Source organism: Apteryx mantelli, chromosome 5 (assembly GCF_036417845.1).
Source record: "Apteryx mantelli isolate bAptMan1 chromosome 5, bAptMan1.hap1, whole genome shotgun sequence".
Taxonomy (NCBI): domain Eukaryota; kingdom Metazoa; phylum Chordata; class Aves; order Apterygiformes; family Apterygidae; genus Apteryx; species Apteryx mantelli.
In genome coordinates, this window is record NC_089982.1 from 10,082,935 (window position 1) to 10,107,085 (window position 24,151).

At 42.5% G+C, this 24,151-nt stretch overlaps 1 protein-coding gene across 6 annotated transcripts in view; it reads left to right on the forward strand.

The window, feature by feature from the left end:
* USO1 (USO1 vesicle transport factor) overlaps window positions 1-14,037 on the forward strand; it is a 44,188-nt gene extending 30,151 nt beyond the window's left edge. For all 6 annotated transcript variants that reach the window (XM_067297469.1, XM_067297470.1, XM_067297465.1 and 3 more), the window contains 11 exons: window positions 2,917-3,027; window positions 3,748-3,866; window positions 4,278-4,459; window positions 5,472-5,593; window positions 6,064-6,202; window positions 7,519-7,682; window positions 8,257-8,346; window positions 9,165-9,251; window positions 10,852-10,950; window positions 11,629-11,844; window positions 13,579-14,037. In XM_067297469.1, coding sequence (XP_067153570.1) covers window positions 2,917-3,027; window positions 3,748-3,866; window positions 4,278-4,459; window positions 5,472-5,593; window positions 6,064-6,202; window positions 7,519-7,682; window positions 8,257-8,346; window positions 9,165-9,251; window positions 10,852-10,950; window positions 11,629-11,844; window positions 13,579-13,656 — 1,407 coding nt within the window. In that variant the 3' untranslated portion in view covers window positions 13,657-14,037. The remainder of the gene's footprint in view (window positions 1-2,916; window positions 3,028-3,747; window positions 3,867-4,277; window positions 4,460-5,471; window positions 5,594-6,063; window positions 6,203-7,518; window positions 7,683-8,256; window positions 8,347-9,164; window positions 9,252-10,851; window positions 10,951-11,628; window positions 11,845-13,578) is intronic.
* Window positions 14,038-24,151: the final 10,114 nt, after the last annotated feature.

Below are 24,151 nucleotides of genomic sequence, written 5' to 3' on the forward strand. Positions count from 1 at the left end.
AAGGGATTCCTGGCAGTTTGGAACCAGCCTGAGGTGAGGAGCGCTGAATGCAAAAACGGGCAGTTTCACAGTTCATTGGATCATGGTGTTTGCAGGTGGGGGTACACAGGGCTCCATGCTTCAGTGCTACTGCAGTATGGTCCTGTTCCCTGAAAGGTTTCTGCAGCTGGTGAAGTTATGCCATTGCCAGTGTCATGAGGCTGTTAAGTAATCTACTCTGCAAGTGGTTTCGGAAGAACTGGTGCTCTCTCAGTTCCCTTGTGCTAAAGCGCAGTACAGACTAGATGGCCTCCAGAGGTCCCTTCCAACCTAAACTACCTCATGGTTCTGTGAGATTGCAATGAGGAAATAAGCCACCTGTCTAGAGACTCAGTATGGCAAGGAGGGAATGTGTGGTCGGAAAGTTCTTCAGCTAAGCTGGCTGACGCTTGAGACAGTGCTCTTGCAATCTGCTATACTGGTGTGGTGTGGCAGTAATGAACTTGAAAGACCTATGATTTATGTTGTCTTGTATTTTAATTCCTGCTTCACCTGAAGATTGGAGTTTGGACACTTCTTTTTCTTACTAGTTGGTTTCTTACCTAGTTGGTAATAATAAGTGGTGAGATAACACTTTGGGCATCCTGTCATGCCTTTGTGGTAAACACTGTATGTGCTAGTGAACAGCTGTTTAAACCATGTCTTTTGTGTCATTACCAGACCACCTTGGAAATAACTGTCTTTTATATAAGCAGAGATAAGAAAATGTACTGCATGCAGGTTATGAATTTAAAAAAAAGGACAAGGGGGTAGGAGAGACACAGCTCAGTGAAGGCGGGGAAAGCTAAGTGGGCCAGTTTGAGACAGGAAAAGGAAAGGTGAGAACAGAGTTCAGTGAAATTCAGGCAGCTTGGAATGAGATCTAGGTCGGTGGAAACGGGTTATGGCATGCAGCTAGAAGGCTAGCAGCAAGGAATATAATCAGTCCATTAATGCAACATCACAACAGGGTCACAGCAAAGCTGCCCACTAACCTATAGCAGAGAAAACAGCAATAGCTAATACGGTGTGTAGTACTTACTGTGGAGACAAAAGGGCAGGTGCTGGGTGGTCTAGTGGTCATAGCTGTTATTCTCTGCTGTTCGGACGTTCCTCACTTCAAGTGTCTGGAAGTTATGATGGGGGTCATGAAGAAAGTGCTTCCTTGCCCATTTGTGAAGCATTAGAAATGCCTGACACAGTCTGGGTATCTGTAATTTGTATTCTCTCTTCTCCTCATTTAAGGGGGTTGTTTCATCTTGGCGATAAATTGGAGCAAATCAGGGCACCTCAGAAGTCCTTGAAAGCAGTCCCTTCAGAGCTTGGTCTTTTCTGCCAGCATTGGTAGTTTTGGTAGATGGTAGTTTTGATTACCACCAGTCTCACTGCCTGTGCTGCAGGGGCACACTGGTTAGCTGGGACCCTGCTACAAAAAGAAGCTTCTTGCCAGACCGATGTTTGCTGGGTGTTTTGGTGGTCAAGCTGGCTTGTTCAAAGAGCTTGGGAGGTTTGTTTTTGTTCTTTACCTTGGCTAAGGTAAAAGACAACACTGCTTTTAGTTCGCAAGCATAGGGATGATTAGAGGCGAGGATGCAAGTTCAGGATGTCTCTCGAGCATGTGCAATTCTTAGGCAGGGACTCTTCATTTCTCATTGACTGCTTCTCATCATCTTTGCCACTGTCTTGATCCCTGCGGCCATTCACTCCAGTGTGTTTTCTTGCCCCCTTTTGAACGTATCCCAGCTGTACTGTGTACCTCATCTTGCCTTCCAGACTTGACTTTATTTTCCAGTTACTTTACCCAGTTTACTAGGTGCTTGTCTGAAGGTTAGTTTTGCATGCAGGGAGCTTTTTGCTTGGTTGTCTTCTCTGAGGATTGACCGTCTGTGAAGATGTGTATGCCTGCCTTAATGCTACTGTGCCCGTAGTATCTGCAGCAAAGACAAGGGAGACAAAATTGTGAAAAAAGTTCAGTTTTGTAGTTACTGAGGAATTAGCTATTGCCATACCAACTTATGCATTCCGCTTAGTGTTAGGACCTCTAACTCATTTTTTTTACTCCAGTTGTTTCTTTAAATTGTCATTACTTCAGACACTTGAATTCTTTAAAATATGACAGGTTTTCTAGAGATGTGCTTTAGGTGCTGAAGTTCTTGGTAGAAATTCATGGATCAAAAACCAAGCTTAAAACTGCAAGATTCTAGTTTGTAATAGAACCTATCTAAAGGCCTTCTGCATAAAACTGTTGTGTGTGTTATGTGCATGAGCAAGAACCTAAAGTCAATATTCAGATGAAAACTAATTTTCCGTAGTTTAGAAAAATTCAATTACTGCAGTTAGTGTGTCTCATGTTGCCTCTCCTGGCTTAATGTGTATATTCTTTTGTCTAAATAAAAAGCTACTTCAGTGTTACACTTCTTGATTTCAAGTTTATTAGGAACACACAGAAATTTGTAGGCAGCAGCAAATGGAGGAGATTTTAGTATGTCTATTTTTATAGGGAATCCCAGCCTGGCTTAATTTACACTGACTTGTTCCTTCTCTACAGGGGTTGTGTATGTATGTTCCCTCATGTTACCCTAGTATTAATTACAAATACAGAACTAATTTGTTATGGTTTTATATTGGTGCTAATTTGCACTGAGTCATATTTCACATCTGTGTTGCTTGTTGACTTGATCTGAAAATAGTTAAAACATATGAATGACTTAATGTTTTTCATCAAAGCACTAAAGCTGTGTTCAGCCATAACTAACAAATGGGTATTATGGAAGATGACTCTGTTTGTTTGTTTTTTAAGCGGAGTTGTAAGTGGGCGAGTTCTGGATCAGTGCAGTTTTTCTGATATTTTAGCCCTCTGTTGTGGAAAGATAATGATGGAGTTTTTATTCTTTTCAGGGCAGCAAAGTACAAACAAGGGTTGGATTATTAATGTTGCTTTGTACCTGGCTAAGCAACTGCTCAATTGCTGTCACACACTTTCTTCACAATCCTGCCAATATTCCTTTCGTATCCTTGACCTGCTTGCAGAGTAGACAAACTTGCCTAGAAATTACTTGCATTACTTGGATTTTTCATGTTTAATTTAAATGTTAATGTAGATCAGTTTGCAGGCATGCTGCATGACATGCAAGGAAAATGCATCAGGGCAAGAGATGCAGCCAGCCTTTTGTTGGCTGTGCCTTGAGACTGTGTGTGCCGGCCCATCTATAAGATACGTGTATAACTTGAAGCACAGCAGGAAGTTGTCATTTGGCAAGGGTTCACTGCAGCAAGCCCATTGATATTTTAATATGACTTAAACTTGTCATCTCCAAGATGTGTAAGTCTATTTCCTGATTTTATTGAAGCTTATTTTTATGCTTAATTTTCATAAGATGATCTATCTAAAGTACACTATGCAAAACTGTCACCTTATCTAAATTCAATATCACCATAGGATAAAACTGAGATGTTTTGGAACAACAACTTTTTTTTTTAATGTTAAGGTGACCATTACTGAGGGAAGAACTTCGTGGGACCATTGGTGACCCAAGTCCTTTAAAACAGGAGCTAGTCTAGTGAGGTTTTCATTGGGTGGTTTCCTTCCTTCCTAATCCAGCTAGGTTTTACACGTGCAAATACTTTTTAACAAGGAACTTAGACTAAGGTAGCATATTCGTAAGGAAGAAGTATGTTACATGCGTTGTGCTTATGAAATATCTTAAATATCCTTAACAAGAGGTCTAGCTCACAGGGCAGATAGCTGAAAATCTTGGAGAAGAGGAACAACTGGTCCAAGGCCTGTGTGCGCTTTTGCTGGGCATTTCCATCTACTACAATGACAATTCCCTTGAAAATTATAGGAAGTAAGTATGATACAGAAAAAAAGATGACTGTAGGGAAAGACAATGTGAAATGTAGATGGTGGCTTAAGGGGCTTTTAACTGCTGCAGATCAGTCAAGAACATTTGGTTGAACTGTTTTCTGTTTGTTTCTTGAGGCAGCAAGTATGTTCCTTATGGGATACAAAATAACTGACCCACCTTTAGCTAGACAAAGTATACGATTATTTTTGCGTAAGTCCTTTTAACCTGTTCCTAGCCTGCGAGCAGATGACAGTGGCACACTGCAGAAATTTGGATTTCAGCTACTAAGCATCTAATACAGATAAGAGTTAAGACTCATAATAAATTTGTAACTGAAAAAAATCTTGAAGGTAGAGTGGGTTCATTTCTTCTTGGCTATTGCATTGTGATTAACTATCTCTTTCTTTTTAGAGAGAAACTGAAACAGCTGATTGAGAAGAGGATTGGCAGGGAAAATTTCATTGAGAAGCTTGGCTTCATTAGCAAACATGAACTCCATTCCAGAGCTGCTCAGAAACCACAGCCTAGCTTTTCTAGCCCAGACCACGTGATGTTTGATCATGAATTTACTAAGCTTGTAAAGGAATTGGAAGGTGATGTGTGTTATGCTCATATCTGTAGTAATTGTGATGAACTGATGACTGACCTAGTAAATGTGCTGAATTTAATTCTATTAAAAGTAGTAAGATCATATTAAAATGGAGTATTCTGAAAACCATGTTACGGTAACTGCTATAGCCAATAATATACCCAAGCTTGTGGTTTAAGTATTCAGCTAAAATACTGCCAGTACAAGTCCATGGTCACAGCTTGTAATAATCAGATAACTTTAAATGGTTAAGTGAAATGTTTCTTAGTGCATGCTGTGAGTTATCACACTGCGGTTAAGAAGTTTATTTACTTGTGTTCCTGTAGTGAATTAGATATTATGCGTTTAGAAAGCACACAACAAGATGGTTATAGAAGCTTGATTCATGAAAGTGCACGAAGAACCTAGATCTTTGCTGTTTTGAACTCGCTGATTAAGAAGAATTGGGAATACTGAATTTCCCTGTTAGAGATAGGGAATTTCTCCTTTTAAAAAAAATACTGTTACCTCAATCCTTCATGAAGGAGACAGGATATGTGAGCATCCTTAACATTTACTGTATTTCTGTTTGTTAATATTGGTCAACTTAAATCAGTCTAGAGAAGAAAAAAATAAGAAGCAACAGTAAAGATGATTTTGTCAGGTCAGGCTTCATCTGCATATCACCCTTGTCCTAAATCTTCTACTTGTCTGCACAACCACTTGGGAAAACAGCAGTAGTGTAGCCTTACTGCAGGTAAAATGCATGTTTGCTGATGGAAAGGATTCAAACATCCACTTGCTCTTCTGAAACGGTTTGAAGAAGTATGCAAAGTGTGCAAACCTTGGTATAGGGCTATGGAAAAATGCCTTTTCCTGTTTTCTTAAACCTGTTTGTGACCACTGCCTTTCTCACTTTGCAGTGCAGGTTATGTTTCTTGTACCATGAAATTAGTTAAACTAGGCGAGGCTGTGAGACTGAGGACAGCAGAAAATGTACCAACTGGGTTTTAGATGACAAACTCTGTTTTTGACAGGTGTCATAAGTAAAGCTATTTACAAGTCCAGTGAAGAAGATAAAAAGGAGGAGGAGGTTAAGAAGACATTGGAACAGCATGACAATATTGTGACTCATTACAAAAAAGTCATTAGAGAGCAGGTAAGAGGGAGTTGCACTGTACTTGTCCCTTTGGAAGTTTGAACTAACTTGGAGACACCACAGTGCTGTTTCATACCAGATGTTCCAAAATGAGCAACAGGGAATCAGGAAATGCAGAAACATTTCTGAAAACACTTAGGCTAAGAATTTCTGGTTTAATGTAAATACCAGCATTTAGAATGCTGATGGTGCTCAATTCTTTTCCTGGAATACATCTTCTCTTCTCTGTGTTAGTGTTTCTTTTCAAACACATAATTGCAGAACTAGCAGCCCTTCTCAAAAAGAGGTAATTCTTTCTTCGGTGCTCTCACCTTTCAAAAGGTGACAGACTAAATGTAGCTGAAGGAAGAGATGCTGCTGACAGCATCATTAACCAGTGATATGTATTGGTGGAATAAAGTTTACTCTGTTTTCCTTGCAGTATTGTACTCAAATGTGTTCTGTAATAGTTCCTTTTTTTTCTTTTACAGGACCAGGAGCTTGAAGAATTAAAACAACAAGTTAACACTTTAAGATCTCAAAATGAACAGCTGCAAGCTACAGTTACACAACAAGTGTCACAGATCCAACAGCATAAGGACCAGTATAATCTCCTTAAAGTACAGTTAGGTATGCTTCAGAAGGAAAAATAATCATCTCACTAGTGCTCAAAATCTTGTTTAATTTATGGCAAGCTACAGAACAGCTTCAGCAAATAATCTTCTGTCATTTCAGGCATGTTGCCATATGTTCTGCTGCGCATGAAAACGTCCATAGAGATAAAATGTGTGTGGTTTGTTTGTTTTAAGTTGAATTTGAGCACTGCTGACAAGAAGTTGTTTTTTTTTTAAGGCCTCAGGTTTTGCTAAAAATACTGGTTCTTCCTTGAAGTGCCTTCAAACTACAAAATATACAGTGAGAACTGAGAGGATAATGTAGAAATGTGAATGTGTTGTAATTTCTTCTTTATTTTGTGCTCGAGTATTTGGCTTCCTGAAATAATAGTTCAGTTTTCTGAAAGGTCTTTCACATTCGAGTATGTTGTTAATGCTAGGGCCTATCTGCTGTGTAGGCCTGCGCACTGGAAAAACAAGTTACCAAAGATGGCTGTAGACCAGATAGTTCACATAAATGCACACATTGAAATACTGGAGTTTATAATGGCTTTTGACCTGATCCCCCTATCGCTTATTTTATTGCCCACAATAAAAAGGAAGCCCTTCACTGCTACCTTGGCTGCTTTTCTGCAGGTATACCTGCTGAGGGATAGGAGTTGAAGCTGCTGTGGGAAGTGTTGGCTATCAGGGAACTGCTGATAGAGGCTTTCCACAATTTGGTTTCTTAAATTAGTCCAAAATAGTCAAGCCTGTTAAAGCTTAGAACATAAACAAATGGGCCATGTTGCAGATCCAAACTTTAGCGCACAAATGAAAGCATGAGTTGGGAAAGAATTATGGTACAGGAGATACGCCAAGTAAGACATATTAGTATTAGCAAAGAGATAGCTAACTGAATGCTTAAATCCAGGCAGTATATAAAAGTTATTCCAAGGTGAAGATGCCTGATAAGCTCTATATGCTATAGACCTGTGTAGAAGAAGTAATTCTGCATTTAGGATCTGTTATCATTAAAAGTATGTAAACAGACAGTTGCTTTTCCTCTACAGAATGAGTTGCTTGTGAACTTACTTTGAATTAACTGAATGGTTAATGGAGCACATAGATGCAGCCACAAATACATACTTTAAATAGTGGCAAATTAGAGCTGCTTGATGAACTTTTTCTAGTCAATTTTTCAACACTGCAGTTTCTTCCTTTAATGAGAATGGCTTGTATTGCCCTGTGGGGAAGAATGGAGAAGCAATGAATCCTTTCCTTTGCATGTTTTGAAGCTAACCTTAAAACGATGTCAGTATTGTAACCTTTGTTGTAAACTTTGTCCCGTAGGAAAGGATGCGCAGCATCATAATTCCCACGGTGAAACATTTCAGGTGAATGGCATTCAGCTGGAAGAAGTGAGCAAACTGAAAGAGGAATTGGAAGAATGGAAAAACAAGTATGAACTGCTGCAAGGACAGCTGAGGGAGAAGGATTCTGTGATTGAAAAGTTGGTAAGAGCTAACTCTCTCAGTGGAACTTGGAGTGACTTCTAATTCCTGTTATTTACCTTTGGCTGTAAACTCTTTGTTACAGCGACAATCATTCCATAATTGATTGCGTGCTGATCATAGGAAATGTTTGGAGATGCCTCTAGCAGAGCCTTTTCTGCTTGACAGTGCACTCAAGAAAAATTTTGCAACTGACCTGTTATTCTGTGGGACCTCTGGTATTGGCACGGGGAAAAAAAAATGCTGTCTATCTCCTAGGAGTGTAGTGGGGGTAATGCCTGAGACGTTCTTAGGGTGGCCTGCTTGTCAAAACGCAGGGTGATACATGCTCCTTCCTTGGTGCTTGTCTTCTGTGTATGAGTTGGTGAAAAACATTTCTGCATCCACCTTAGAGGCCACCCAGCTGCCCTCTTGTCAGGGAGCTTTGTGACATGCATTTCTTGCCCCTTTTGCACCTTCTCTGCTGGGAACTCTATCCGTGCAACCACATGGCTTGTTTACATCAGTAACTGTTCTGACAACATGACTATATTTAATCCATTTAGTTTTGCGGTTGACTTTTCTGTTGCTATTACAGAAGTCTTCGCAGTTGGAAATGGGAACAACAGAGCAGTCTTCACAGACCAGCAAATCTGGTAGCTTGGAGCTCAGTAATGAACTACAGAAGGTGAACTTGAACTACTTAAGTCTTTTTACTGTTATCCATTGGGCCAAGCTGTGATAAACAGTGATAGCTCAGGACGGGAAGGGACTTGTGTCAAGTTTCAGGGAGTGGGATGGATCTCTGAGCATGTTGCTATTTTAACCTTATAATCTGGGTTTGTGTGATGATGGCATTAATCCTCTGTGTCAAGATTGTGTGTCCAAAAATTGATCTGTTGCTTATGCCAAGCAGAATTGGGCCAACAGAAAAAGCTTCAACTGAGGCTTCAAACTTGGCAGATTTGTCTGCTTATCCATTGCAAAACCTCTACTTAAACGTTGATAAGAAAACTTCCAAGTTTTAGATGTACAACACAAAAAAGAGGTGCTTAAGCACCTGTAGGTTCAATTAGTCAAGACAGCTGTTGCCCAAAAAGGGCCCAGCAGTGTTTCTCTGATTTGAAAGCTAATTATTACTGGGTTGATATGCCTTAATGGGTTTCTGCACCATAAAATGATATGCATAGAGGATACTCATGGAAGTGCTAGTGTTGTAACACGTACTTTATAAATACTATTGAGCCTCATAGAGTTATCTTGGGCATTCCATGGAAAAAAGTTGGGGGGGAGATGATGAATGTTGCTGAGGAGTCTTGTCTTCTAGAGAGGTGGCTGCCGTGTTGTCATGAGATGTACACAAGTTTCTGCTCATGTAGCTAGCATGAAGCAGTATAGAGTGCAGATGATAGCATTTAAATTAAGAAAAACTTAATGTGAAAAAATCTACCTTGCTACTTTCTCAAGATAACTTAGAAGTTTATGACTCTTTTTTATTTCCCAAAGGAATTAGAAACACTGAGGAGTCGGATACAACTGCAGTCTACAGAGATCTCTAAGCTTCAGACTGAGAATCAGAAGCTACAACTAATGGTACGTGAAAGACTTCCTTACCTTCACTTTGGGGACTGAAACAAGCTGTCTTTCCAGCTTGTGCTGTCTGGAGCTGTTTGTCCCAAAGTAAGCTTGATTTAACAGTACACATCAGTCAATGATTTCAGCGGTGTTTTAAATGATGTAACTTAATTCCCAGACGTGCCTTTCATGAAAACGGAGGGCACTTTAAGTAAAGCTAGTGCCTTTATAAGACCATTGATACCTGGCATTTTTAAATAGAGGAATGGCCTTTTTTTGGTGTTTTAAGCTCATACTGTTATCAAAGCCAAAAAAAGGCCACCACCATAGCTGTCTCCTCTGAGAAAAAATTTGTGATATAATATAAATTAGAGGGGTGGTTGTTCTTTCAAGTAATTGAGGTACTAGTTTGAAAGTTTACATACAAATGCAAGGCAAACAGAGTAGATGTATCTGTCTATGCAGATATTGAAATACTTCAGATTTTTTAGTTCTGTGTTGAAAGGATTTGCTGATAAAGCATTATGGAATAGCTAAATAAATGTGTTAGTGTCCTCAAAGCTACTTAATGGCATTTAAAAACTCTACGTTGAGCTGGAATACTTAACAATGAATTGCATGAACATGTCACTGACATGTTTCCATAGCAAAACTAATGCGGTTCAAGTTGCAGGAGTACAGACCACATGAACAATTGAAAGGATAACATAGTATGATGTTGAGTGCTTAAGCAAATGAGGATATTCCTGTATGCCCTCCTTTGCAGTAGTCAAGACTGATAGCCCGTGGTACCTGGCTTCACTTAAACTATTGCTTCCAGCTGGTTTGGTCCAACTTGCGCACTGAACTCTAATTTGAATGTTATGAGACATAAGACTTGAATTGGAAAAATAACAAGTGTTTAATTTAACATACAGATCATCTGAATGAGGAAGGCTTTGAATGCTTTTAGCATCAAAAGTCTCAGCTGCTCTGGTGTAAGGTCCACTTCACATGTGTTGGCCATGTGTGCTGGTGAGGCACATTCAAGTGCTCCATGCTGCCACCAGTTGTCAGCCCACTTCGTTGCCATCCTACAGACTGCTTGCTTTTCCTAGAGCTTTGACTTAAAGATGCTGCAGCTGGAGAAGCAATTGTCCTGCATTCATGTGATGATGATAATTTTAGTTAAGACAGCTGCCACATTTTGGAAATGTTAACTTTGGGTAGGGCTGGCTGAGAACAAACTTGCTATTTTTAGTAGTGTTGCGTACAAGGATTCAAGCTTTTTGCCTAATAAGTCTTTGGCACTTCTTAAGAAGTATCTGAGTGAAGCTTAGTGGTCTGTTAGACAAGGAGTCTGCCTACAATGAACTGTCAGACTCTTTCTATGAAATACGAGTCACGTTTTGTGTTCTCCTTTTTGTGTATACCTATATGTGCATATCTGTGTGTTGAGACCCCAGGAAGCATAGGCCTGTCTTCTATGCCTTACAGTACAGGATGTCTACAGCACCTTGGCTATGCTGTAAGGAGAAAATATGCTTTTAACACCTACAACTCCTTGTATAATGTCTTGGCTTGCTGCCTTTGCATGTGAGGCATTCAGTGCACCTGATAATGCGTTTCTGTTCCACAGAATACAGCTGCAGATCCTGTATTAGGAGAGAGTGGTGCAACAGCAGCAAGGAACCCTGAAGTGGAGGGACGACTTCTGCAAGAAGTGAAAGAACTGAAGGTTGGTAGTGGACAAACACCAAACATCAAGTCTCTTGATACCCAGCCTTCAGTTACGACTTGCACAGTAGGAAAGGCTTTGGGTGGAAGGGGCGATTTATTCTCTTAGTGCCTCATGTGCTTTAGGTTACATAAGGGAAACAATGTCCCTTCTCCTTCATTTTGCACATGAGAAATTTAGGTCCTTTAAAGAGCAGGTGAGGAGAATCAAGGGAATAGCTTTTTCAAGGCAGTTGGCTTGTCAGTAACCTTAGGTCAGCTGGGAGCTTTTCAGCCAAATTTGAAGGAGAGGTGGGGGCATCAAAAGATAGCTGGGTTTCAGTGGTATTAATTAAAAAAGGTGGATGAAGAGTGGTACCTGAACTAGACCTTACTCTGAAGAAGCTTTAGCGTGGATTTGATTGGAAAGTGTTCAGTTTAGCCTGGCACTAGTCAGTCATAGATGTAATGCACACGTGCAGATCAGAACTAGCCACAGTACTTGGCACGTTTCTCCTGACTAGCAATAGGGGGATGTGAAAGAGTGGAGTTTGGGTAGGGAAGGGTGGGAGTGAGGCTACGGTGCACTAGTAGGGGTGGAGGCGTTATGATTAGCATATAGAACATGTTCATAGGAAATGAGGCTTCAGCTGTTCCTCTGCTCATGGTGTAACTTGCTGTGGGTTTTTCCTGTTGCCAGAGTGAAGTCAAAGCTCTTTCTGAGGAAAAAGCATCACTAAAACAGTACTTGGATTCATCCAACAGTACAGTTGCCATCTTGCAAGATCAGAAAAGCAAACTTCAGCAAGAAGTTGCAGAATCGAAAAAAGAACAGGATGATCTTCTGGTGCTTTTGGCTGACCAGGATCAGAAACTATCTGCACTAAAGAACAAATTGAAGGAGCTTGGTGAACCGGTAAGCGAAATGAGGGAGTGAGCAAGTTCTCAGGTCGGAGGCAGTCTGGGTATGGCAATGCTATATCCACCAAGTCTTGAGGCATCTTTCTATGAACGATGGGCTGTTGAAGCTACCAGTGTTGCTTTCTGACCTTAGAGTGGCAGCCAGCAAGAAAAATGATGACTGCCTCTTGGAAGAGGTGTTCAGCTCAGGAGTGCTCTGAGGTATCTGCCTAACTGTTGTGATGAAATGACTTGTCATGTATATGTCTGGAACGATACATGACTGTGCCTGGCGGTGCTGCAGCTTATCCTGATTGTCAACTAGAAAGTAGATGATTGTGTTGTAATAACTGTAAGGGATTGCTCCATGGAAAATACAAGTGATAAGTAGAAAGCTTTAGTCTGCTTGCTAAGCAGTGCTGCAAACTACTATACTGAGTTCTGTTTTAATATGTGGAACTTGCGTGCTTGGGACCCACTGATTCACCTGTTTCTCTCCATAACGTGCAGTACCCTAGGCAAACCTGAGCTGAGACCCCCTCTTCTACTGCCTTACAAGGTACTTTGTGTTCAGGACTTCCTTTTCCTTGCCCTGTGCCTGGGTTTGTTGTTATTTTGACACACGCAAGGCCTGTCTCTACTCTGTTCTCATCAAATGTGCTTCTTCAGATCAGAAATTCCTTAAGTGCAGCCTTTGGGCCAAATGCAGTTCACAAAGACTCGGCACATGAGCTGCTTAAGGGGCTTGTAAATATTTACTGTATAATGAAAACGAACACACTGTACTGGGAGTGAATTTTTATGCATGCCTCAGCTGGATGCCCCCTCCCTCCCTCCCACACCCTAACTGGCTTTGTTTGAAACTTAGGGGCTCAAGGATAGTGAGAAATGCCAGTAGGTTTTGACATGTTGTTTCTGAGCTGGATAGGATGGCAGACTCAAATGTGTACAGTTGATAGACTTAAAATGTTGGCTTTCAACAGTGAAGTGTCCTTGGTGAGTGGATGGGTTTTGGTGAAACAGGCCCTAGTCCTAGCTAATTTGGGGCAATTTATTAGTGCAGTTTCTGAGAGCCTCAGCTTCTGGGAAATGTCCTTGTGACTCACACCCGGGCTTCACTGTAATGTGTGCATTAACTAGCTGTTGTACTGCTGGTTTTGTGGCTGACTGCCAGACTTATGCACAGATTTGCTATTAGAAGGCAATCGTGTCTGACAGTAGAATCCTTTATCTTTTGAAAGAAGGTTTACTTTTTGGTAGTGACCAGTTAGAGTGTGCTGGAGAGGAATTAATATTATTCGTAGCAAGTGTAGATCCTACAGTGTAGCAGAATTTTTCAGAGCTTGTAGACTTCTGAGTGACTTTGAGGGGGAAGTACCCCTGGAGACATTACGCAGGTTCATTCGTGGTAGTGCAAAGCACAGGACGGACACATCTTCGTTAGCCAATCCGCTGAAGTATGCTGGTGTTCGTGCATGCGGCTGTGTGGGAAACAGAAGAACGAAGTTACTTGCTCAAATGTGCAGGGCAGAATTGATGATTGAACAGAGGCAGCCATCTTTAGCAGAGAACTTAAAAGCTGTGTGACATTGTAAGATGACAGTTGCCTTTGTAAACAATTATTCAATACAGTGCAACAAATTTCAGTTAGCTTTAAGCTTACTTTCTCAACTTTAGCGTTTGTCCCGTCTTAAAGGTTGGATCAGAATAAGGGATGTTATTTCTCACGACAGATCTTTCTTAATTTCAGGTTGAAGATGAAGATGATATTGAATCTGGAGATCAAGGGGATGATGATGAGGATGGGGAAGACGAGGAGCAAGACTAATGTGTTTTTGTGTGTTACCATGAAAACTAGATTGCCTTATGTTACGGAACAAACTAAAACAAAAACTATTATTGGCATACAAAGCAAAATATCTGCTTAAGAAGCAGAGGGGAAAATGGTAACTGTGGGACTAGTTATAAGTTACTGAAGTGTTTGGAAATCCTTCATACTAGGAAAAGCAAACAAAAATCACTGTTTAAGTTCTACACGAGCATCCTAAATTGTACTTGTTTAGAAGTTGCTTTAGACACTGTTTAAAGCGTTGGTATGACAATGCTTCTGCTTCAGTTCATTGTCATTGACAGGAGTTCTGCGCATTTGTCTACTGTTTTAACTTTTTGGAGCTCTTAACATGATTAAATACAAAAGTATTTGGTTTAACATCTGTCAAATGGAATCATTTCCTCTGCCTTCAGCATGGAGCTTCAGTGTAGTTCGTGGCTTCCTTTAAAGAGCAGGGGTGAGGTTGAAGGGTTGGGGTGGCTGCAGTGCACGCTGGCCACCCGTGGACCCCTTCTCTAGAAGCGAATGAACCTGCACAGCGTAGAGTGCCTTGACACCTGACACGGCTGCATTCGGGACCTCCCGGAGGGAACCCGAGGGAGACTGCAACACTATGCTAATAATGTGGAAGAGGTTTCACCGAAATCTGCACAAGAGAGGTAGCATTTTTAAGACAAATATCTTTGGAAAACAAAGACAAAAATACTCATTCTAAGGATATAATGTGCTACCAAGTCAGCATAAAAAATATATATATAATTGTTGACTACTTCAGTAAGGAGATGAAAACTACTATGATTTATATAACTTATTGGCTCTTGATGAGTAAATAAAAGATGAAATTTTAAGAGAAGACTGAATACAGTAAATGCATCAATTTCATTTTTTGGTACTAAAAATAGGTATGTCCACTTAGTACTCATTTAATTCTCTTGTCCTGCTTTAATAAAATATATTTTATTAATACACATGTAAAATTGTCTAAAATCCCATCTAGCTGGTTGGATCCAAGTAATAAAATACAGTGACCTGGGGTCTTATCAAATGAGCGAATACTGGTATTAGTTTAGTCTTTGTTTTTTTTTTTTTCCTAACACCATAGACTTAAGTAGCTGCTGAACTTAGAGCTTCCCTCCTGCAACAGCTTCTTAACCAAATGATAAGCTGTAAGCAAGCAACTTGGTTTCTATCCTCAGCTGTTGCCTGTCCAGATTCTTCCTTTTTCTAAGCTGTGCAAAAACCTAAAAAATGAGGAAAGAGGCTGTTTTGGACAACTTCAGTTAGAACCTTTACTTATGTTACAGCAGCTGTAGATGTAGCGGCATCTTAGTTAACTGTACTTTGATTCCCAGGCACTGCTTCCCCTATATTAAAAAAAAAGGGGGGGGGCAGGAGATGGAAAAACTGCAAGCAGGAAAAAAACTCAGAGCAGAAGGCCTGAATTGCTTTTGCTGCTTGCCCAGTGATGTGAACAATTTCTAAAAGAATGGACAGTTTGGCTACTTGCAAAAACTGGTAAGAAGAAACCCGTTGCAGAAATACAGCAAGATAAACTAGTACTGAATTATAAAACAAGTCTTTTTGCCAGGTATGGCCATACTCTTCTCTTTCCATGAAACACATGAAAACTTAGAATACCTTAGACAAAGCTACTAAATTGATCCAGCTAGGAAAGTGAAGGTGCCTGTTATGGTCCCAAAGGAAAATCAGCCCTAGCTGTTACCTTGGAAGGAATACATACCTAAGAGCTGTGAGCAAAGGAAGCATTAGAAAGTAGGAAGGGGATGCAGCTGCTCCCAAAATCGGCCAGGTTTGCTTAGCAGCAGTGTCCTCGGGGTTGACTTTTCAAAGCTTGTCCCCAGTACTGTCCTTGATCCCTGTGGTGCCTGGGGTTCAGAACTGTGGTTGCACAGACAGTTGCAATGGGCTGCGCCCTCTGAGAAAGGCTCAGGGCTGCTGCCAAGTTTCAGGTATTTTGAAGCATGGCAAAAATGTGCTGTTCTCTGAGGAGAACAAGATGCAGGTGTTGGACTGCTCTGGACTGAGCTGTGGCGTGAGCTTTTCTCAGGTAAGTTGTGACTTAAATTGGAAAAATATTGCTCTTGGGACTTTTCAGAAAAGGCAGAAAGCAATAGATTGACTCCGTTGTGCACTGTCTAGTGTGGACTTCAGGATCTACTTCCTATGGCAGCTGCCTCAGTAGAAAGTGGCATAATAGTGGCTTTGACAACAGAGAGGTCTTGCTGCATTTTATGCTTTTTCTTGCAAAGAGAAAAATAAAGGGTATTTACTCTGCCAAGAGTTTTTTGGAGGTCTTATAAAGCTGGATTGGGTGATATGTGGCTTTTAACATTAGTATGGAGAGAAGTAATAAAAAGCAGTGTAGCTTCTGTCTGTTTACATGTAACTCCTGCCTAAGCTTTCTGTGTTTGAATTTAGTACGAAGTAGCGAACCTACCACCCTTACACAGAGATATAGTAGTCACAGAATGGAATTATCAAAAACAGCTGAAGAATTGAAGTACCCAGCTTGGTGTGCATGGTTATAGGCTGAAAGCTCTTACCCCCTGAAAATTCTGGATGTTGCTGTATCATTCTCCTTCAGTCACAGTGCTGTGAGACTCGCTAAGCATGGTGTCCATGGACATGCACTTAAAGAAGAAATCCTCTTTGACTCATAATGTTGTCTCTGCAAGCTGGGAAGGAAAAAATGGGATTTAGATATGGGCTTTATATGTGATGACCTAGATAGTTGTAGTTGTCAGCTCTGCTAAGGCTGATGTGAGGTTAGAGTCTCACCTAAACTGAATCTTGCCATGACAGAGTTTTCTGCAACTTTAAACACTCAAAATACTCTGGGGTGTTGGAAGGAACATATACCAAAGCACTGGTGTTACAGGCAGGGGAAGATGGCTAGATCAGCTCCTCACTACTTTGGAGTTACTGGGGTGATAGCAAATGTCCCATGGAGTCATCCTTCATGAGAAAACGGCAAAGGCAAGGTTTGCAGTTCAGCTCAGTCAGGTTGGCTTCCCTGGAAGACAGGCAGCCCTTCAGATGCACGGAGAGCTTTGTCTGTGATGCCTGTCCAGTGTACTGCTGTGTGGACTTGTTGCCAAGTGCTGTTTCTCCTGACCAGACCTGAGGCCTATTAAGTTTTGTAAAACTTCGGTCAAGTTTCCCACTGGCCTTTCTTCCATTGTGGTTGGAACATACAATTAAATGTGGTGGTAATCTGTGCTGGGGATGAGGTTATCCTGACAGTTTGAGTGTCTCATATAAATGGCATTGATGAGAATTGTAGTGGGATTTTTATTCCAACCTGGAAGCTAATTTGGGGGTTCCTGGAGGTTATATGCCTTAGGCATATAACTGTACCCTTTATAATCAGAGCCCTGAATTAGAGCCATAATTGATTATGGATGGCACTTTAATAGAACAGCAGAAAAAGGGCATGCTGGATTTTAAAGAGCCAAAGCATACACTGAATGACTCAATCACTATTATAAGCAGAAGCAATGGGAGCTCCATTCTGGATGTGTTAGGAAGACAATTTTAAACACAGGGTTTAGGGTTTTTTTTCTTTTTTTTTGTTTTTCTTTTAAAGCCTAGTGGAGGTGACAGTTTGAGTACCTGGTGTCCTATGAGTGTCACCATTGCAGTTTGCTGCTGTCAGCAGTACCACCCCCAGGGAGTTGGTCACAGCTGGTCCCACCCTACTTAGAGACAGACCTACTTATTTGTATCTACCTGCACCTTTTCCTCCACTGCCAGCTGTCCCATGAAGCAATGCTTTTCTTTGGGAGGGTTACTGCTGGCTCCCTCAGTAAAGAGCAAAGATGTCTATGGAGAAGAACTGGTGTCAAGAAACCTGGTAGCTTTGACATGTGCAGAGAGCCTGCAAAGCTGATGGGGCCTGCAGAGCCGGACTGACCCTTCAGGGAGCAGCAGCACAATCACCTCCCTCTCTCCCTGAGGTGTGCCCCTGGGCCCTGCAGGCTTTTTGTCCCTTCTGCACACCTTTTATATTGTCCCGGATGTTTTTGTTTTTCTGTCTTCTGGGTGCCTTTCTGCAACACCTGTAGAAATGCTATGGGTAGAAGTAAGCAGCTATTTACATAAGCTATCTTCAGTATGCAAGAATAACTTAGAAGGCAAGTGTACCTCTTTAGAGTGGAGGGGAGTGAGGAAGGGAAGATGGGTGAAAATAAACAGACCTTGTGTTCACACTGAGGCAGAATCACCTGAAAAATAATTGTAAATGGATTCAGGATGAGAAAGCACAAAGCACATGATTGATGGTCTGGCCTAATGCTGATCAAAGACTTAATCTGGAAACCTTACTTGGACATCAGTGCCTCTCTCAAATGGTGGTATGCCACAAAATTTTTTTTTGCCATTCTCTGCAGTGTCATACTTGGGAGATTTTTACTTTTGGATGCAACTCCAAAATGTTTGAAATTGCAAAAATGAAGGAAGAGATAACTAGGCAGGGTAGGAAGTTCAGGAGACAGACAAACTGGTTGTAAACAGGTTTTAAATAGGCTTGTTCAAAGCTCTCTTCCCAACTAGAAAACCTGTTTTTGTTGATGGTTTTATTGCACCATCTTAGCAGTACATCTTCCTGCTGGTAGCAGATGTGTCTAGATTATAACTGTATGATCATTAAATGGGTGGCCTTTGCCTGCAAGGTATTCACTTGGCCGTGCGCTCTTGACTATGCCATGAAAATGGGATTTATTTTTGTTTCCTTCAAATCTTTTCTTGTCCCATTGTGATTGGGACATTGTGAATACAGAGTATTTTTCCTCCCTCTGAGCTGGTTTTGGATCCTTTTCACCTAGTCCCTTTTTGAAGTAAGCAATTGATACTGAGATGGTAAATACATCATAGATATTTAGCTTGTTGCACGTACTGAGATCAGTACAGATAAACAGGCTAAGAGGCCCTGACCTGCAAAGAGTACAAGGAATGAAGAACAAAGCAAGTAGTTCTGATTATTTTATGCGAGTAGTAAAACACTATAACCTGCCTTGAGTGCGTGTTCAGAACAGGCAGCTTTGGTGCTCTCCTAAACTTCCTTTTAGTGTAAGGGAGTTCAGGAAGGGCCCAATACTGCCTGGTCTGAACAAGGCAAGTGTCTGCACTTTGAGACAGGTGCTGCAGCATCTTCTGGATCAGTTATTTGCAAGGTATGGACTTCTGGGAAGCCAAAGCAGCTCGATGCCATTCTGGCTGAGCTAACTCGAGGCTCCTCTGCAGCAGCAGGTTGTAAGACTGCCTGCTCAAAGCCCTTTTGCAGAAGCTGTGCTCTGAATTTCTGTCCTTTTCAAAGCTCTCCCTTCAGCAGCATGGCTGCTTTTTAACAGCAGTGAGCCAAACTGCAGGGTTTGGGGTGGTTCTGGTGAAGGCAAACAGCTGAAGGGCCCAATGTTTGTGATGAGTTCCTGTTTGCTAATACTAGCCTGTTCCTCTATGTGCTGCAGCAGAGTAGCAGTGAACAACTTCTCTGCTCAAAGCCTGTGTCCCCGTGCATTTTACGCTTGATTCCAGAGCTCTCTACCTAGGCATTCCCCAGGCTGTGTTCCTATACTTACGCTGGCTTTGCCACTTCTCATCTCCTTTATTGGGGTTTTGCATCTCCTTCTTGCATAAACCCTCACTGAACACACCCCTGTCTCCTGCTCTCTCCCTTACTGCTGCCTATTTTTGCAGACAGAAAGGCCACTCTTGTTTCAGCTACCTGGTATATTTATCCCCTAGTGACAACTGACTTTCTCAGTTTGTTCAATAAACCATCAAGTTCATCACCTGTGCTGTGGTACCACAGCAGGAATGTCAGAATCAAACTGCCCCCTTATCAAGGGGGTTGCAATCTATTTGTTAACTCAGGACTGCTTCCCAATTTCAAACCACTGTCTGTGATGTCTGGCTAAAGACTGCCTTTTTTGGAGCACATTGATTACTTTACAAAGGGTGAGTCCAGACTACAGTGTCAGACTGCAGCCCTACCTGTGTTACACAGCCTCTGTCTGCTGGCAGTCTTCTGCAAACTGAAAAATGACCAAATCCCCTTCACGTGGGTGAAGTCCTTCCTAGAAAATAAAATCACAACACACGGTTCATTAGTGCACAGAGACTAGCTGAAGTGATCATTTTTTGTCAACACTAAAAATTCCCCCTTTCTCAAAATTAGGGGTATAAGGGAAAATTTGAAGGGGGGGAGGCTGGAGGCAGTTGAAGGGAGAAACCAATTGCCAAGCAATCAAATCCCCATCCCCTGGGGTGCACAGCTAAAGGTGGTATGGGTGTCCATGAAACACAGCTGCTCGCCCAAGCCTTTGTGCTGACAGTTACCGCAATCACTCTGCGTTTGGTGGCAGGAGTGGGACTTAAAGCTGGCAAACTTGATGCACTTCAAGGGTGGGTTGGGGGCCCAGGTACTGGCTGCACTGTCATTCCCTCTTCTCTCAATGTTTTTGTACCTCATTGCCCTCCCCAGGCCGTCTTGCTCACTGAACCACGCCATCTCGCAAGTGCCTCAGGACTGGCTTTGTCCCGCGTGTGGCTCCTCTCCTATGCCCACAAGAGACGTGGGAACAAAACTGGCCCCTTGTCTCCTGCTCCTCCCGAGGGCCCGAGTGTTAGCTGAAGAACAGCATCCCAATTTAAAAGAAACTAGCTGACCCGTTTCCCCCAGCCTTGTGCCTTCATGCCCATGCGGGAGGCAGTGCAAAAGCAGCTACCATCAAACGAGTAAAATCCCTGTGGCTGGCTGAGCTGTGCGGGCGGGAGGGACTGCCACCTGCACTTTCTGGCGCAGCAGGAAATGCTCTGCAGCTGCAGCACTGAAGTACCAATCCATCCTCCTAAAACTTAGCCTGTCTGCAACATGTTACTTTCTCCATTCCAGAAAAGGCAGCAGAAGGGGGCGTTACAGTCATTTCCAAGAGAACTATGGTATCTGCTCTGCTACCTAAGTAACACTGCATTACAGTGGCATAAGCACAAAGTTCACTGCGCTTAAAACTCCCCCAGGGAAGGAGTGGGCTCTCTGTTACACTGTGATGGCAAGATCTTTCTTTGCAGTTTCTCAAGCGTGACATATATATTTCTAATACATTTTTCCATTAATGTCTTGTAGTTCATACTTCGATACTTCAGTTGGCTGTATTCTTACTTTAAAAGAAAGGGGCTGGTTGCTTTTTAATTGTAAAAGAAGTTTGGCTATGCTGTAGCTAGAAATGTGATAATGGAAATGATGTGATTTCCAATTTGTCCTTGTTTCTATTTAAGCCGTTAGGATATTCTGTCAGGTCAGATGAAATATCACTGAATTATGCCAAATGCATTACACTCTCATCCTTCTACAATGCACTTGGGTTACAGTAACTGGATAAAGCAGTACCTTTGTGCAGAGGGACAAACTTAGTATGACTGCATTCTTGGCAAGAAACAAGATAGAAGGACTTACGTTAAGGCTTCAAATTAGTTCATTACAACAATACTCCCTTTCCTGCTCTCTGAGTAGCAAGGGAGTAAGCAAAATTCTTTGTATTTCATAGAGCAATTTGTGCAAGTAGTAACTCATGCCTTTTGTAGCACAGCTCTGGTGTGAAAAGAGGAGAAATAAAACCCATTTTTGAGCTATTCACTGCTATTTGGGAAATGAGATGGAAGGTGGGACTAGAGGCCTATTATTTGTTACTCGTTGTTATACCGTTTGGCATGTTTCTACATTCCTCCTCCTGCCTACATGTAACTGCTACGTGCGTGTAGGTGTATGCATGGTCTGCATGAGGCAGCCTCATCACAGAAACTTTGGCAGAAAGCCGTCGCAGAAGCCTTCGTAGAAATGAGTGTTGGGAGGTGCCATCTGCAGCCAAGTCCTCGCCAGGCGCGATGCTGTAGCTGATTTGGTGCGCTGATCTGACCAATGTCAGTGCAATGCATATGCATGCAAACACCTTGCTGAACAACCTGAACCTGCACAAGCTTTTGGGAGAGGCTGGTCACCGCTCAGACCAGCATTTAAGTCTTTCCTGCTTTCCTCCTGGGAACTAGGCTGGCATCCTGCAATCTAAAATGCCTGCTCAAGCTCACAAGAGCTGGTAACACCAGGCACAGGCTAGCAGAGCTGCCCATCGTGAAGATGGTTTGAAGGAGACGAGAGGTAGGTGAGACTGTAGTGACTGGTAATTGTTTTTCAGGGCACCTCCTGCCTTTCTTGAACCTTGGCCCCTCACTGTGGGCAGATGCGGTGAATTGCTGTGACCAGAGAGGTAGTTGCAGCACTTAACAGACTGCTCTGTGCTAACTCTCTAGCCATATTATGAAGGCACTAGGTTTGCTGTGTGTATTTGACTCCCTTACTCCACAGAGCAAGCAGAGAACATGCCATTTATGTGAAGGAACGTTTCAGAAAAGAGAAATTGGTCTGACAGTCCCTGTGATCACCTCCTACCACTTACATCAGAAAACAATAACCTTATGACACTGTTCTTGATAAGGGACATCTTAGCGGGAGGAAACGGTGACACAACAGATTCAGATCCTGCAGCTAAAGGTGAAGGTCAGGCCAAGGCTGAAAATACCATTGGTGAATAGTGTCAGGCCTTGAAGCTGAAAATGTCACTGCTGGGGAGAGAGGGGACAGTCAGTGGTCAGTAACAGTGGCTCGCAGGCAGCACGTGTTTTGCTAGAAGCAGTATAATAAATCAAAGGGCAGACAGCTTGCTTGATTGGAAGAGATACTAATGCCTGTGAAGAAGAGTTGTTGTTCTGCAGGCTAGCACATAGACAAGCGGGAAGATCCTTGAGAAAGCAAGTGCTCTGGGGTTAGTGTAACAGAGGGGCCTCACGCAGACCCCTATGAGATCAAGCAACAGACAAGCCCTGACTCACAGCACTGAGAAAAATGAAGCAGCCCCAAACATAGGTGAGACCTGAGGCGCAGGACAGCTGCGACTCCCCCCAGCCATGTCAGCAGACCCAGCCATCCCAGCCAGATCAGTATCTCCTTACTGACCCAGGGTCTGCTGGCTACGTGACAGACTGGGTGAGAAAACCGCTTCCCACCTTGCTGAGCTGACAGGGCAAGGGCTGTGGGAAGCAGATTCGCTGTGGAGGCCTGGGAACAGCACACATGGGTCACAACATCAAGTCCATGCTATGGAAACGAACCATTTGTTGTTCTGCTGCTGCATTTTCATGTAGGCAACAGAAAAACAGTCTGCCTTTTCCACCAGTCTCTGTTCAGAAAAATTCTCTGGTTTCTTCTTGTCAAGAAAATCACTAGGAGCCGCGCAGTACGGGGAGGCACCTGACTCTGCAGTCTGTTTTCTCAACTAAGACAGTGCCCCACATCCAGAGACCGGGAAGTCTAATATCTAGGTTTCATCGCCAGCACAAAGTTTCCAGAGCTTCCCCAATGTCTGCTGAGATGCCAGGGCAAAGGGCTGGTAGAGCCAGGGCTCTTGGCAAGGCAGGAGTTTCAAACTGCTCTGTCCCAAACCAAGGACCACGGGGCGAGCCTGAAGAAGACAAGCTCTGCACCCACAAAGGGAAACAGGCTGGCTCCTCAGCTTCTTGACACTTGCTGCCATGAGGTTTCTTGGGACACAGAGACACCAAAGGCGGAGCTGGTGTTTATGCAGTTCTTAATCATGAGGACCCCAGACTTCCTAAAGAGCAGCAGCCAACCTCCAAAAGAGCACAAGTCTACAGAGGAGCTTTGCTGGCACTGGGATGACTGCTTATTTGCTTCTTGAACTCTGAATCACCTGCTCCTCTCCCTCATTGCAGACAGGACATAGATGTGGGGATGTGAGACAGGCCAGATACCAAGCCCATGCCCTTGTTATCTCTGGGCCTTTGACAACCATTCCTCAAGAGGGGTGCAGAAAAAAATAGGAAAAAAAAGCATTGTGTCAGGCTCCACAACGCTTCATCATACATTGTGTACAACCTCTTTGGTTTGGTCTGTGTAAAATATGCTGCACCTACTATCAAAGAGAAAATAATGGGGGGGATCCATCACATCATTAAATTTTAGACGCCTACACTAGAGATATTGCTGTCAGAGACAGCTGTCTGAGGCACCCTTCCTACTCAACACAGAGAAGCTGGCACTTTCACAGCACGGATTTACTTGGCCTGTGTTAGTTCTCCACTCCTCCGTAGAGGGAAGGGCCATATCGCCACACGCTCACATTTCTGACTCTAAAGGCTCCCTTATGGGGTGTACCATGTGGACTTTCACCAGTAAATCCAGCACAGATTTGGACACACAACTGGGTAGACAGCTTAGCTCCCTATGAGTTATGATCCAGAAGAAGAAGGGTGATCCACCAGTAATTAGGGGAGCTCTGAGACACATAATAGTTTAAGCTATCAGCACGAGCCTTCCTGAACCTCATTTAGGGACAGATTCTTGCTGCTGAATGCTCACTTTGAGATTCAGTCTAAACTGAGACCAAAACACAGTCAAACT